Source organism: Symphalangus syndactylus, chromosome 18 (assembly GCF_028878055.3).
Source record: "Symphalangus syndactylus isolate Jambi chromosome 18, NHGRI_mSymSyn1-v2.1_pri, whole genome shotgun sequence".
In the NCBI taxonomy this organism is placed as follows: domain Eukaryota; kingdom Metazoa; phylum Chordata; class Mammalia; order Primates; family Hylobatidae; genus Symphalangus; species Symphalangus syndactylus.
In genome coordinates this window covers 9,210,572-9,224,788 of record NC_072440.2, presented here as the reverse complement: position 1 = coordinate 9,224,788, position 14,217 = coordinate 9,210,572, and the positions used below count along the sequence as shown (strand labels likewise).

Genomic DNA, 14,217 nt, shown 5'->3' with positions numbered 1-14,217 from the left:
CCCGTGTCCCTTGGCTTCCTCTGCAGGAACCCCCCGGAGCCTGGAGGACGTCATGTGTGTGAGTGCTTGTGGGTATTGTTATTTTTGCTGTTTGCCGGGGTGGCGGTGGAGCTGGGGAGTGACTCAGGCTTGGACTCTGTTCACGATGTGAGCGTCATGCGTGCCAGGCACCGCGCAGAACCCAGGCTCAGGGCGGCACTGGGCAGGGGCTACGGTGTTGCCCCAGGCAGTGGGTCTTTGACCCAACTGAGTCTGGGGACCATCAATCTGTGGGCTGCTGGTTGGTGAAGATGTGAGATTTTCTCTCAATGTTCAGTGGCCACAGCCCCATTGCTGGCCTGGGGTGGCTGGATTCACCTGGGCTGATGGGTTGGCAGGAGGCGGCTGGTGGGGCCCAGAGGTCCAGTCTAACGGTCGGAGGAGTGCCGGCCAGGGTCTCTGGGTCCATCCAGCCAAGGGCAGGCTTGCAGGAGAGCCCAAGGGAGAGGGAGGAGGCCCAGGGCTGTGGAGAGTCCATTGCTGGTGGACTCAGAGGCCCCATCCACCACCTTCTGCTGGCCACAGTGGCATGAAGGGCTGGCACCTGGGAGCAAAGGCAGGTGGAGGTTGTGGTGGGAGGGACGGCAAGGAGGGTTAGGGTTAGGGCTGAAGGAGGGGTTGGGAGGGAGTTGGGGGCCTGGGTGATGGGTGGGAGAGACATGGGCAGGAAGACGGTGGAGACACGAGGTGGGCTGGGAAGCACTGGTTTCCTCTCTCCAGGGCTGGGCCACAGGAAATCCAGCCCTCGTGCCTTCCAAGGTGCTTCCTGCCGATAAGGGAGCCTCCAGGGCCCCTTCCTGCTCCCTGCTCCCGGGACCCCCACCCCTCCCATCCTGCCCCCTCCCCTGGGAGACCCTCAGCTGCACCACTCAGGCCAGACCAGTGGCCTTGGGAGGGGCCTGGACCGGGGGCTGGGAGGCCTGCGATGCTGGGACCACAGTTGCTGGGCAGGGAGCAACCGTCTAGGCGTGGGGAGAACGCAGGACGTGACCCACACACCGCACTGGGGGCTCCGCTCTGCCGGGTCAGTGGCGTCCTGGGAAGGCGGGAGGAGGAAGCCGGACTGGTCCCAGGGAAGAGAGGCCCTGCTCTGGGGTTGACCAGAGGCTGTTTTGAGGGGAGAGGGCTCATCAGAAACACTCTATATGGGGTCAGGGGTGCTCTGGGGTGAGCAGGCGGTGGTCGTGGTGGATCCGTTGGGGAGTGGGGGCTGTCCTTGGAGGGAGTGTCAAGCTCTGTTCTGGTGGGTCAGGGTGTTTGGGATGGTCCAGGTTGTCACGGGGGGAGGGTAGGGAGGTTTTTCTGCGTGTATGGGGGCCAGAGCACTTCAAGGTTATTCCTGGGAGGCTCAGGCAAAATCCGTTTTGTGGGTGATCTGGAGCAGCTCTTGGGGAGGCTGGGGGTTAGAGGCTGTTTTCCTCCTTAGGCAGAGGGGTTCCCCAGGCCGGGCTCTTCCCCGAACGTTCTCAAGCTCTGCCCTCAGGGGGCCAGCGGCTCCTCTAGAGGATCTGGGGCTGCTTGGGGGCGGAGGAGGGGGGTGGGGAACGCCAGGCAAAGCGGGTTGGGACAGTTCTGCGGGTGTCGGAACGATTTCGACTTAGGGGCTGCTCTTGGGGGCACAGGGGCTCGCAGTGCTGGACAGTTCCGAGAGGCCGCTCAGGGCTGGGGGGCCTGGTGCACCCCGATGGGGCGGCGGTGCCTGAGCTAGTTTCTTTACTGAGCTCCCCCCTCCTCCGCCCACTCATCACCCCCTCCCGCGTTGCCACGACAACGCGTAAAACTAAAATTCACTTCCCAGTCGCAGGTGGAGACTAGTAGCGCCCCCTCCCCTAGGCCCTTCCCCGTAGGTCGCGCCCCCATCCCGTCGTCGCTAAGGTGACGGGGAGGGGGCGACAGGCGTTGGATCCGGACCGGCCAGGGGTCCTTGGGGGGAAGTCCGGAGCAAACTCCCCAAACTAGGCTGGCGTGGGGGAGCCGCGCGGAACACGGCAGGGCGTGGTCGAAAGGGTTAATTCGGAAGGCCTCTCGCCAAGGCGGTGGGAAGGGCCCCGGACCCTCCCCGGTCTGGAGGTCCCCGTGGTCCGACCCCCAGGCCTGGGGCAGGGGTGGTCCCCGCCATCTCCTCCAGGCCTGAAGCTGGGGGTCGGTGGAGTGGGGGGGAGAAGCCGCCACCTCCGGAAATTAATTGTTTTTCTTTCTCCTTCTCGCCCTACCTCGGTCTTCGCGCCCCAACGCGGCCCCCACCCCAGCTCCGGGACCCCTTCCTCCGCCGCACCCTCCCCGGTGGTCCGCGGGTGCCCGCCCGCTGCGGAAAGGCGGCGCGGCCCTCGCTGCTCAGCCACTGCCCCCCCGCCGAGGCCTAGGACTCCCCCCCACCCCGCCACAGCCCCCCAGGCCCCCCGCCCCGTGGCTTGGCCCCCGCCCTCCGCACACACCTCCCACCCCCACCTGGGACCCCGCAAGTAACCCCCACACACTGGCCCTGAGCCCTCCCGGCCCCCGCCTCCGGCGCAGCCCCCTCGCCACCCCCGCTTCCCTCCCGTCTCAGGCCCCCTCCCCCCGCCGCCCCCGCCCCCGGGGAAGGCAGGCGCCGAGCTGAGCCGGGGCCGATGCAGCTGAGCCGCGCCGCCGCCGCCGCCGCCGCCGCCCCTGCGGAGCCCCCGGAGCCGCTGTCCCCCGCGCCGGCCCCGGCCCCGGCCCCCCCCGGCCCCCTCCCGCGCAGCGCGGCCGACGGGGCTCCGGCGGGGGGGAAGGGGGGGCCGGGGCGCCGCGCGGAGTCCCCGGGCGCTCCGTTCCCCGGCGCGAGCGGCCCCGGCCCGGGCCCCGGCGCGGGGATGGACGGCCCCGGGGCCAGCGCCGTGGTCGTGCGCGTCGGCATCCCGGACCTGCAGCAGACGGTGAGCCCCGCCGCCCTGGGCCCGGCCGTGCCCCTGCGCTCCCCGCCCGGGATTCCCCCACCCCCGCCGGGCGCGCCCAGCGCCTGGGACCCCCGGCCCACGGCTACTCACCCCTCCCCCGCCGCCTCCGCCGGGACCCTCCCCATCGCCAGGGCGGGGCCCCGGAAAGCCCGGCCCCCGGGGCGGGGCTTCGACCGCGGTTCGCGGAGGCGCGGGGTCCCCGGCGCCGGCTCCCGAGCCCCGGACTCCTTCGGCGGGGGCCCGGGGCTCGGCACCCCGCATGGGGCCGGCGGGGCGGGTCCGCGCTCCCCGGACCTGAGCTCACGAGCCCGCTCCGCTGCAGAAGTGCCTGCGCCTGGACCCGGCCGCGCCCGTGTGGGCCGCCAAGCAGCGCGTGCTCTGCGCCCTCAACCACAGCCTCCAGGACGCGCTCAACTATGGGCTTTTCCAGCCGCCCTCCCGGGGCCGCGCCGGCAAGTTCCTGGATGAGGAGCGGCTCCTGCAGGATTACCCGCCCAACCTGGACACGCCCCTGCCCTACCTGGAGGTAAGTGGCCGGCGCGGGGGTGAGCTGAGGAGCGCGCAGGGTGGACCACCAAGCTCCGTGGCGGGACCAGTGAAGGGCACGGCAGTGGGGAGCACAAGTGGGAGAGGTGAGGGTGGAGGCTGTGTGTGTGTGTGATGCTGTGCAGAGTGCAGTGAGCGTGTACAGTGTGTGCAGTGAGTGGGCACGGTGTGTGCAGCGAGTGGGCACAGTGTGTGCAGCGAGTGGGCACAGTGTGTGCGGTGAGTGGGCAGGGTGAGCAGCAAGGATGTACAGTGTGAGCAGTGTGCAGTGTGTGCAGTGAAGCAGGCACAGTGTGTGTGGTGAGTAGGCACAGTGTGTAGTGAGCAGGCAGTGTGCTAAGGATGTAGAATATGGGCAGTGTGTGCAGTGAGCGGGCAAGGTGTGCACAGTATGTACAGTGTGAGGTGAGCAGTGTGCAGTGTGTGCAGTGGGCATGTGTAGTGAGCAGGCAGTGTGTGCAGTTAGCAGGCACAGTGTGTGCAGTGAGTGGGCAGTGTGCACAGCATGTACAGTGTGAGTGGTGTGTGCTGTGTGCCATGAGCATGTGTAGTGAGTGGGCACAGTGCAGTGAGTGCGGAAAGTATGCAGTGAGCATGTACAGTGTGTGCAGTGAGTGGTGTGCGGTGTGTAGTTAGTGTGCAGTGAGTGTGTACACCGCATGCAGTGAGCAGTGTACAGCATTGCAGTGTGGGGCACTGAGTACAGTGTAAGTGATGTGATTGTGGTAAGCAGGATGTGCAATGTACAGTGAGCAGTGTGCACAGTGTGTGCAGTGTGGGCTGTGTGCCACACAGAGTGTGTGGTGTGTGTAGTTTGAACAGTGTGTGCATTAAGCAGCATGGGTGGTGTGGACGCTGAGCATTGTTCTCCAGGGAGGAGTGTGAGCAGGAGTGAGTGCCAGAGGGGTGTGCGGTGTGAGCAGGGCTGTCTGTGTGCACGTTTGTTCCTTTCTCCAGCTGTGAAGTCTTGTGAAGGCCAACTAAGTCCCCTCCTTTGCTCACCCATGCATGGTGTGAAGATGTATTGAGTGCCTTGCTAGGCGTGGGGAGACAGACGGGGTCAGTCCTGTGGAAGGTCTTGTAGTTTGGCAGGGTGGAGGGGGGTGCCCAACTGCAGTGGGCATTGAATAAAGATTTTGTGAGCTGAGCTCAAAGTTGGGCGGGCCTCCGTGGTGGCACAGGAAAGTGGGGTCAGTTCTACCTGGAGAGTGGAGGGGATGTCTAGGATGGTAAGCCTAGAATCAGGCCTTCAGAGAGGAGTGGGATTTTGCCGAGAATCCTGGGGATGGGAAGGCGACGGGACAGTGCAGGCTGCGGGCAGCTAGGCACGTGCCTTCCATCGCGCTGCATCATGCCTGAGTGTGGTGGGTGCATGGCAGCTGTTAGCTCTGTCCACTGTGGTAGTATAACTGATGGTGTGTGCAGGAGGGCAGTGAGGGGTGCGGTGCGGCCAGCATGAGCGGGACGGGGTTCGTGCATGGACTCCCTTGCTCAGCTGGGGTGGGGGCATTTTCTCTTCCTTTTCTTTATCTGAGCAGTTTCGATACAAGCGGCGAGTTTATGCCCAGAACCTCATCGATGATAAGCAGTTTGCAAAGCTTCACACAAAGGTAAAGGATCACGGGGAGGGGGCTCCTGAGGTTCCCTCCTGCCTCCCTGTGGCTGCTGTCCCCCACCCCAGCTTGGGGCTGACCACAGTCCCCCAGCTTCAGCTCAGTCTATTTCCCCATCATCAGGGGCCCAGAGCCTGTACTGGGTGTGGCTGGAGGGCTGGGCACAGATTCCCGGCCCCATGGTTGGGGTCAGGTGGTACAGTGATGTGTTCCAGTTAGATCAGACTCTTGCCGACCCCCCTGGCTTAGGGGCTGGAGTGTCCTGTGGGAAGCTGGGTGGGGAGGGAATGGACAAGCATTGAGTAGTCAACCAGTGCTGGGCATTTGTAATTAGCCCTCTCATTAATCCTCTTCCAGAGGGACTATTATAACCTTGTTTCACAGATGGGGACACAGAGTGCCCGACTGTGTAGACAGTGAAGTTGGGGCTGAACCCAGATCTGTCTGATTCCAGGCCCTGTGCCCAGGCATGCCTGTGAGGTGTCTTTACTGCCGGGTGCCACCCCCAACTGGGCCTTACCCCAAATGTTCTTGAGGGGGGCACCTTACTATTTGTCTTTACCTTACTATTTACCGCTGAATGTCAGAGGGGCAGGGTGGGTGCCACAGCCGCCCCCCAGGGGCTTCCACCCCCAGCTCACAGTCCAGCGAGCACTTGCTTGCTGGATACTTTATGGGTGGTCTCTGGAGCCCAGGAGAGGGGTCAGAACTGTCACCCCTGTGCCCTAATGGTCCCATCAGTGACTTTGGAGCCTCAGGCTTCTGTGCCAGACTTTTCTGCTGCCCCAGGGCAGGCGGTGGTCAACGGCCTTGGCACTGTGGCTGGGCAGAGTCCACTGTGGAAAGGTCCCCTCTCCTGCCACTGGCCCTCACTTGACCTTGTCAGCCTGGGTTCCTCCCACATGGCCACCCCTCGCTCCAGATCTCTCTTCAGTGACCAACAAGACATGAGTGACTCACTCTGCAGTAGGTCTCCTTTGTTTTAGGATGAGCCTAAACTTCTTATAGCCCCGTGTTTCTGCCTGGGCGCCAGCTGGCCTTTCCCTCTCCCCTGGTGGTGAGCACTGCCTCCTCTTTCACTGCCTGGCCCTCCTGAGGAGGTTGCCTCCCAAGGCAGGGGTCCCTATGGCACCCTCCCCTATTTCTGATGTACGTTGGGTGTTTATGGAAGGGCCCCGGCCTTTGGCCAGGGCACTTTGCCTTGTGTGTGTGTCCGTAGTGCCAGCTGGGGAAGTGAGGTCTTGTGGGGTGAGTGAATAAACTGGGTGAATGAGTACAAGGCCATCAAAGTCATGTCACAGGAAGGGTCCCTGGGGTGGGGGACTGTGGTGGGGTGAGCTGGAGAGGAAGATGGGCCGAAGAAGGAGCCGGTTGTCTCAGGGTGCTGAGGATTCAGGGCTGCTGTGGGGCTGGTTCCTTCCTGGGTGGATCTCGGGCTCTTCTAGGCCAGGCAGGTTGGGGCAGCAGGGCCGGAGAGATGCAGCCAGGGCAGTGACTGAGCCTGGAGTGGGGGACTTGCTTGGGGCCCGACCAGGGTGACGTGGCCTTGGTGAGGGGCTGCTTGGGTGCAAGCTGACAGTCGTGACTGGTTTGGCTATCAGGGCGCAAGGAAGGGCTTTGGGCTGTGCATGGGCCCACCCGAGTGGGAACTGGGGCTGTGGTGGGAGTGCAGGACTGTGGGTGACAATTGTGATGTCAGGTGACAGGTCAGACTGGTAGGGATGTGGCGGGGGATGCCTGAAGGTGGCCTGAGGCTTGCTGGAGGAAGGCGGGTGATGTTCAGGTGATGGAGGCCTTGGTGCCAGGCTGACGGATGGCCGGTGTTCCAGGCGAACCTGAAGAAGTTCATGGACTATGTCCAGCTGCATAGCACAGACAAGGTGGCCCGCCTGCTGGACAAGGGGCTGGACCCCAACTTCCATGACCCCGACTCAGGAGGTGAGGAGCAGAGTAGGGGAGGGGCATGGCCTTTGCGTGGCTGGGAGCCTGACCCTTGTCTGTCTGTGAACCCAGAATGCCCCCTGAGCCTTGCAACCCAGCTGGACAACGCCACGGACCTGCTGAAGGTGCTGAAGAACGGCGGTGCCCACCTGGACTTCCGCACTCGTGATGGGCTCACCGCCGTGCACTGTGCCACACGCCAGCGGAATGCGGCAGCGCTGACGGTCAGTGAGGGCGGGGCCTGGCCTGGAGGGGCTCTCACCTCTCCAGTGATGGGGCTGGGGGCAGCTGGGCCTGGTGTGGATACTGAGGCTGCTCACCCTCAGACCCTGCTGGACCTGGGGGCTTCACCTGACTACAAGGACAGCCGCGGCTTGACACCCCTCTACCACAGCGCCCTGGGGGGTGGGGATGCCCTCTGCTGTGAGCTGCTTCTCCACGACCACGCTCAGCTGGGGACCACCGATGAGAATGGCTGGCAGGAGATCCACCAGGTGTGCAGGGAGCTGAGGTGGGGTCCCGGCCTCTGTGTGCTGGGTGAGGGGTCCTGGCTCTGTCTGTAGGGGTGGGGGCCTGGCCTCTGTGTGCTGGGTGGGGGGTCCTGGCTCTGTCTGTAGGGGTGGGGGCCTGGCCTCTGTGTGCTGGGTGGGGGGTCCTGGCTCTGTCTGTAGGGGTGGGGGCCTGGCCTCTGCCCAGGGACCCTGCAGCACCTTGCTCTTCCCCCAGGCCTGCCGCTTTGGGCACGTGCAACACCTGGAGCACCTGCTGTTCTATGGGGCAGACATGGGGGCCCAGAACGCCTCAGGGAACACAGCCCTGCACATCTGTGCCCTCTACAACCAGGTGCGACTGTGTGTGCTGCACATGCCTGCACCAGCGAGTGTGGATATACTTGCCTGTTCTGGGGGTGTGTGTGTGTGTGTGCACACAGGTGACCCTGTACGGTGATTGTGTACGTGCATCCCTGCCTGTGTGCCATGGTGTATATATGTGCTCTGTGTCCCGCAGTGAGTTGTGGCTGCAGCACAGCCTCATAGGCCTATGTGTGCACATTTGTTCTCTGAACAGACATGGGCTTCACATGTGTGCACGTGTGTTCTGAATAACCAGGTATGAATTGGGTACGTCCAGGCCCTCTGGGCCAGGTGAGACCTGTGTGTGTGTACCTACTTGCTTGTCCCTGTGCAACTCAGGTGTACATGGAACAAATAGGTGTGAGTCCATGTGTGTGAGCCTGTGCCCTGCGCACACCATGTGTGCATTCCTGTGTGCGCATGTGCTGTTGTGCTCGGATGGTCTCTCCAGCCACCCAGCTGTGATTCCCTCTTCCCTGCAACAGGAGAGCTGTGCTCGTGTCCTGCTCTTCCGTGGAGCTAACAGGGATGTCCGCAACTACAACAGCCAGACAGCCTTCCAGGTACACCGGTGGTTTACAGGAGCTCAAGGCTGCCCCAGAGGTGTCCGTCTCTGTGTCCATGTGACTTGACTTCTCTGAACCTTGATTCTTCCCTGGAAGGCCCTAAGGGAGCACCTCTTCCAGGACTGCCCACGGGAGGTGTGGGGGGATGAGCCCAGCACCTGAGGGGTGTTTGGTGTTGATGTTCCCTTCGTCCCACCACCAGGGAGAGAGGAGGGTCAGCAGGGCTCTGGGGCAGGGGGATGGGGAGAATGAGACTGGGGTGACAGGTATGGGTCTGACCCCCCCACCTCGAGAGACCAGCAGGAGTGCAGAAGCCAAACTGGAGAGGAGGTGGAGAGGGGGGTGGTGGAGAGGGGTGTGGTGGAGAGGGGTGTGGTGGAGAGGGGTGTGGTGGAGAGGGGGTGTGGAGGGGGGTGGTGGAGAGGGGGGTTGGAGAGGGAGGTGGTTGAGAGGGCGGTGGTGCAGAGGGGTGTGGTGGAGAGGGGGGTGGTGCAGAGGGGGGTGGTGGAGAGGGGGTTGGTGGAGAGGGGGTGTAGAGAGGGGTGTGGTGGAGGGGGGGGTGGAGAGGTGTGTGGTGGAGAGGGGGGTGGTGCAGAGGGGGGTGGTGCAGAGGGGGGTGGTGGAGAGGGGGGTGTGGAGAGGGGGGTGGTGGAGAGGGGGGTGGTGGAGAGGGGGGTGGTGCAGAGGGGGTTGGTGGAGAGGGGGGTGGTGGAGAGGGGGGTGGTGCAGAGGGGGGTGGTGGAGAGGGGGGTGGTGGAGAGGGGGGTGGTGCAGAGGGGGGTGGTGGAGAGGGGGGTGGTGGAGAGGGGGGTGGTGCAGAGGGGTTGGTGGAGAGGGGGGTGGTGGAGAGGGGGGTGGTGCAGAGGGGTTGGTGGAGAGGGGGGTGGTGGAGAGGGGGGTGGTGCAGAGGGGGGTGGTGGAGAGGGGGGTGGTGGAGAGGGGGGTGGTGCAGAGGGGTTGGTGGAGAGGGGGGTGGCGCGGAGGGGGGTGGTGGAGAGGGGGGTGGTGCAGAGGGGCGTGGTGCAGAGGGGTTGGTGGAGAGGGGGGTGGTGGAGAGGGGGGTGGTGGAGAGGAGTGTGATCCCAGCCGCTGATGTAACTCGGGAGGTTTCTGGGCCCTTTCTCTGGCCAGGTTGGTTGGCACTGATGACCAGGTGGACATAGTCTCTGTGACTTGGAGTTTGTTGGGGAGTCGGGAATATCGTGGGGGTTTTCGGACCAGGAATGCAGCCAGAACTCCTCCATTTTTAGTAGGAGTGAGATGTGGGAAGGGTGGTCAGGCTGCTGAGGTTATGTGGTCATAGAAGGTGGAGGCAGCAGTGGGCTGCCAGATGGGTTTGGGCACGTTGGGAAGCAGATACACCAGGGCCTGTTGGATGACTGGGTGCAGGGTCACAGGAAGGGGAGGGTGAGCTTGGCAGCTTGGGCAGCGGCGGGGCCTTGGCTGAGATGGGAAACACGGCTGCATGGTGGGACAGAGCAGCGTGCCTGTTGGCTTGGGACGGCTGGTTTTAGCTCTGAACTTCTCCTGTCCAGGTAGCCTCTCAGTCCCAGGCAGACAGAGGGCGGGTCACTCCAGTTATGGGGTGTGCCTGTGGCATCCCAGTTATAGACAGGAGTGTGTGTCAGTAAAGAAGAGGAATGGGCTGGGGTCTCCGGGGCCCCCAACCAAGGAAGACTCCACACAGGAACTCGAGAAGGAGCCGCTGGGGCTGGCTGGGGAGGCAAAGCTGGTGCTGCTCAGCCCCCTCCCTGCTCCTCCACGCCTTGACCTCCCCTCTCCCTCAGGTGGCCATCATCGCAGGGAACTTTGAGCTTGCAGAGGTCATCAAGACCCACAAAGACTCGGATGTCGGTGAGTTCTGCCCACCTGGGCGGCCCTGTTGAATGTAGATTCCTGTGGTTTTCTGGGGCCCAGCAGACGTGAGGGTCAGTGGTGACATAACAAAGGGGCCCCACACCCCACATCTACACTGTGTGGCCAGTGGTCTCTGAGTGGCCACTGCGGGCATGAGGAACAGGCCACAGGGCCTGTGTTGAGTGAACATTGTTTTTGGTCTGGGAGAAGAGCGTGGTGAGCTTTGGGCTGTGGGCCGGGGCTAGCATTCAGCTTAGCGGGCAGCGCAGGTTGAGAGTGGGGTTGAAGTTAGGGTCCGAGTCCCTATTTCCCGTTAAATCCTAGGAAGAGCCAGCAGGAGACACGGGGGTGGTGGGCCCCACTTCACCCTGGAGCAAGCATGAGTCCAGGTGGTCCGTAGCAAGCTCTCAGCATGAAAAGATCACATAAACGACACATAAGGAAAACAAAACAGTGATGGGAAAGCAGAAGGGGGCTGGGAATAGTGCCACAGCCACCCTCAGGGCAGGGAGCTCTGAGCCCCCTGCTGCCTGCGGGTAGAGGAAAGCCTGGTGTGTGCGTGACTCACGGTCCTGGAAGGAAAACCAGGAGACACACACGTGGCCTCAGCCAGGACACCCGAGCCTCTGGGAGGTCTCTGGTGGGTGTGGTGCCAGGCTGGGACCGTCCTGTTGAGGCCCCTTCCGGCCACCTGGCGCACAGGAGCTCCCTTGCTGATCCCTCCATGTCCTGGGTGGTCCGGGCTTTTCTGCCTGTGCCTCTCTCTGGAATACGGACTCCCAGGACCCCCTTCCTGCCATGAGTGTTTACTTGTGGGCGTCCCCATTTTTTGTTTTTGTTTTAATTTGAAGTGACCGTGGGCAGCAAACGTTTGGAGCAGATGTTAGGGTTGGACTCTCACTTGGTTCTCATGTGAGGTTATGGGCAGGGCAGGAGTGGGGTTAAGATTAAGGTCGGTTTCATGTTTAAGGGCCCCCCTTCTGTAGAGCTCCTCCTGAACATTCCCCTGTAAGGCTTGTAAACCTCCACCCCAGGTTGTGTCAGTTGAACCATCTGAGGCTGTGGCAGACCCTCAGTGAGTGCCACAGCTGCTCTCAAGGCCGCTGCAGGGAAGTGTGTGTTGAGGAAGTAACTGGGCGAGTGGGATGGGTAGGATCGGAGTCCAGGGTCAGGTCAAGGGAGAACTGTGGGAAGGTTTGGGTTTGCATAAGGGCTACAGTTAGTTACTTCTGGTTTGGGCTGGTGTTTTGGAGGTGGCCCTTAGTGTTGGAGGGCCCTGGTTTGTGCATGTGTGGGGCCTCCTCCTCTTTTTTTTTTTTTTGAAATGGAGTCTGCCTGTGTAGCCCAGGCTGGAGTGCAGTGGCACGATCTCGGCTCACTGCAAGCTCCGCCTCCCGGGTTCTCACCATTCTCCTGCCTCAGCCTCCGGAGTAGCTGGGATTACAGGTGCCCACCATCACGCCCAGCTAATTTTCTGTATTTTTAGTAGAGACGGGGCTTCACCATGTTAGCCAGGATGGTCTTGATCTCCTGACCTCGTGATCCACCCGCCTCAGCCTCCCAAAGTGCTGGGATTACAGGCGTGAGCCACCGCGCCCAGCTGGGGCCTCCTCTTCTGCCTGTCATTGTCTAACCGTGGGAAAGCTGTCTAGGACCTCTGCGCCTCAGTTTCTCTTAAGTGAAACATGGTCTGTTACGGTCATTTGCATCCCCTTCCCACTGTGGCCTCCTCTGGCATTTGATCCTGGGTGGGGCTGGACTCTTGCTGGTGGCCTTGGTCTAGTTGCTTGGAGGGAGGGCGGGAAGGCCCCATCTGCCCCTCATCTATGTGCTGTGGACAGATACCCCAGGGATCTTGGAGTCGCCATGGTTGCGACTTACTGGCCATCCAACCCAGGTGTGCTTGCTTTGTTGGGGTTAGACGCATGTCACTCAGTGGTAAGGAGCAGGCACCTGTGTCAGTTCATCCTGACGTGGTCGTCGGCTCCACGGCCCAACAACACGCTTACCTGCTCAGGTGTCACACACAGACACTAGCGTGACACCGTCAGATTTCCCTCAGTACAGGCAGCATATTTGTCAGGATTTAATACAAGCCCCTTATCTCAATTTGCCCTCTCAACAACCCCCCAAAGAGTGATTAGACTGTTTTACAGAGAAGGAAACTGAGGCACAGAGGGGGTTAATTCAGACCTGATTGATTCAGGATCTGCCTTTGTCACTCTCATGCCCTCCGTACACATTTGCTCCAAGGACATGACAGTCCTGACTGTTACATCCTGTCCTCACTGGGGTCCCAGAGTGGGGCCTGTACACGGAAGAGGAACTGGAAGGAGGTGCCGCCTTCTCTGGTGGGAAGGTGCCACCTGGTGGGATCTGGTAGACTGGGACCTGTGTAACCCTTCAGGCAACAGGATAACTTGCTGCCTCCTGACAGCCCTGCTTGCCCCCTCTAGACTGACAGGCCTTGGGTGGGGTCCCTGGCCTGGGTGTGGAATTGGCATCCCACCGTGCTTTTGATGAGTACCTTGGGGAGATGCTTCTCCAGGGTGCTGTCATGCCCATGAGAACACACCTGTGCCTGGGGGTGTGTGCCTGAGAGAGGGTAAGAGACAATGTGGACCCAAAGAGTGGCCCGACATGACATAGGCAAGGAAGCAGAGGTGACCACTTCTAGGCCAGAATGATTCAGTGGCATTCTGTATATTCATTGTTGTGCAGCCAATTCTATTGAATTCCAAAACATTTTCATCACCACAAAAGAAGACCCTGGACACATTAAGCAATAATTCTGCATCAATTACCCTCTCCCTCCAACTCTGTCAGCCATTAACACACTTTCGTCTCTGTGGACTATAGATTTACCTATTGATAACACGCCAATGGAATCATATGTGACACTTAGTGTCTGGCTGCTTTTACTGAACATGTTTTTGAGCTTCACCTTGTAGGATATATCACTGTTTCATTCCTTCTTATGGCTGAATAATATTTCACTGTTGGTATAAATGACATTTTGTTTATGCATTCATCTGTTAACGGATATGTAGGTTTCTACCTTTTGACTGTTTTGAATATTGCTGCTATCAACGTGTGTGTACCTGTACTTGTTTGAATACCTATTTTCAATCTCTTAGGTATATACCTAGGAATGGAATTTTGGAATCATATGATAATTCTATGTTTAACTTCTTGAGGAATTGCCAAACTGTTTTCCACCATTTTGCATTCCCACCAGTGATGTATGAGGCTTCCAATTTCTTCACATCTTCACCAACAGTTGTTACTATCTTTTTTTTTTGACTGTAGCCATCCTAGTAAGTGTGAAATGGTATTTCATTGTGGTTTTGACTTGTATTTCCCTAGTGACTAATGATGTTTCACATCTTTTCACGTGCTTATTGGGCATTTGTATATCTTCTTTGGAGAAAAGTCAAGTCCTTTGTCCATTTTTAAATTGGGTCATTTATTTTTGTTGTTGTTGAGTTGTAAAGAACCCTTATAAGGGTTCTTTATATATTCTGAATACTAAACTTGTATGGAATATGTGATTTGTAAATATTTTCTCTGTAGAACAGGAGATCTTTGTCACTTTTTTGATAATGTCCTTTGATGTACAAGAATTTTTAATTTTGATAAAGTTCAAGGTATCTATTTTTTCTTTTGTTCATGCTTTTGGTGTCATAGGTCACTAGGGTTTATCCTGTAGGTTTTCTTCTAAGAATTTTACGGTTTTCACTCTTATATTTAGGTCACTGATCCATTTTAAGTTTTAACTTTTGTTTATGGTGTGAGGTAGGGAGCCATCTTCATTATTTTGCATATGAATATCCAATTGTCCAGGACCATTTGTTGAAGAGACTATTCTTTTCCCATTGAATGG

General features: G+C 59.8%; 1 protein-coding gene across 5 annotated transcripts in view; it reads left to right on the top strand.

Annotated features, from left to right (window-relative positions):
- Positions 1-493: 493 nt before the first annotated feature.
- Positions 494-14,217, top strand: part of SHANK3 (SH3 and multiple ankyrin repeat domains 3) — a 57,655-nt gene continuing 43,931 nt past the window's right edge. For 4 of the 5 annotated variants that reach the window (XM_055251941.2, XM_055251942.2, XM_055251943.2 and 1 more), the window contains exons 1-9: positions 2,634-2,936; positions 3,280-3,483; positions 5,042-5,113; positions 6,946-7,054; positions 7,130-7,281; positions 7,384-7,551; positions 7,784-7,900; positions 8,397-8,474; positions 10,265-10,331. In XM_055251941.2, coding sequence (XP_055107916.1) covers positions 2,649-2,936; positions 3,280-3,483; positions 5,042-5,113; positions 6,946-7,054; positions 7,130-7,281; positions 7,384-7,551; positions 7,784-7,900; positions 8,397-8,474; positions 10,265-10,331 — 1,255 coding nt within the window. In that variant the 5' untranslated portion in view covers positions 2,634-2,648. Of the gene's footprint in view, positions 1,064-2,288; positions 2,937-3,279; positions 3,484-5,041; positions 5,114-6,945; positions 7,055-7,129; positions 7,282-7,383; positions 7,552-7,783; positions 7,901-8,396; positions 8,475-10,264; positions 10,332-14,217 lie in introns of those variants that run through there. The other variant, XM_055251940.2, reaches the window with a different exon arrangement.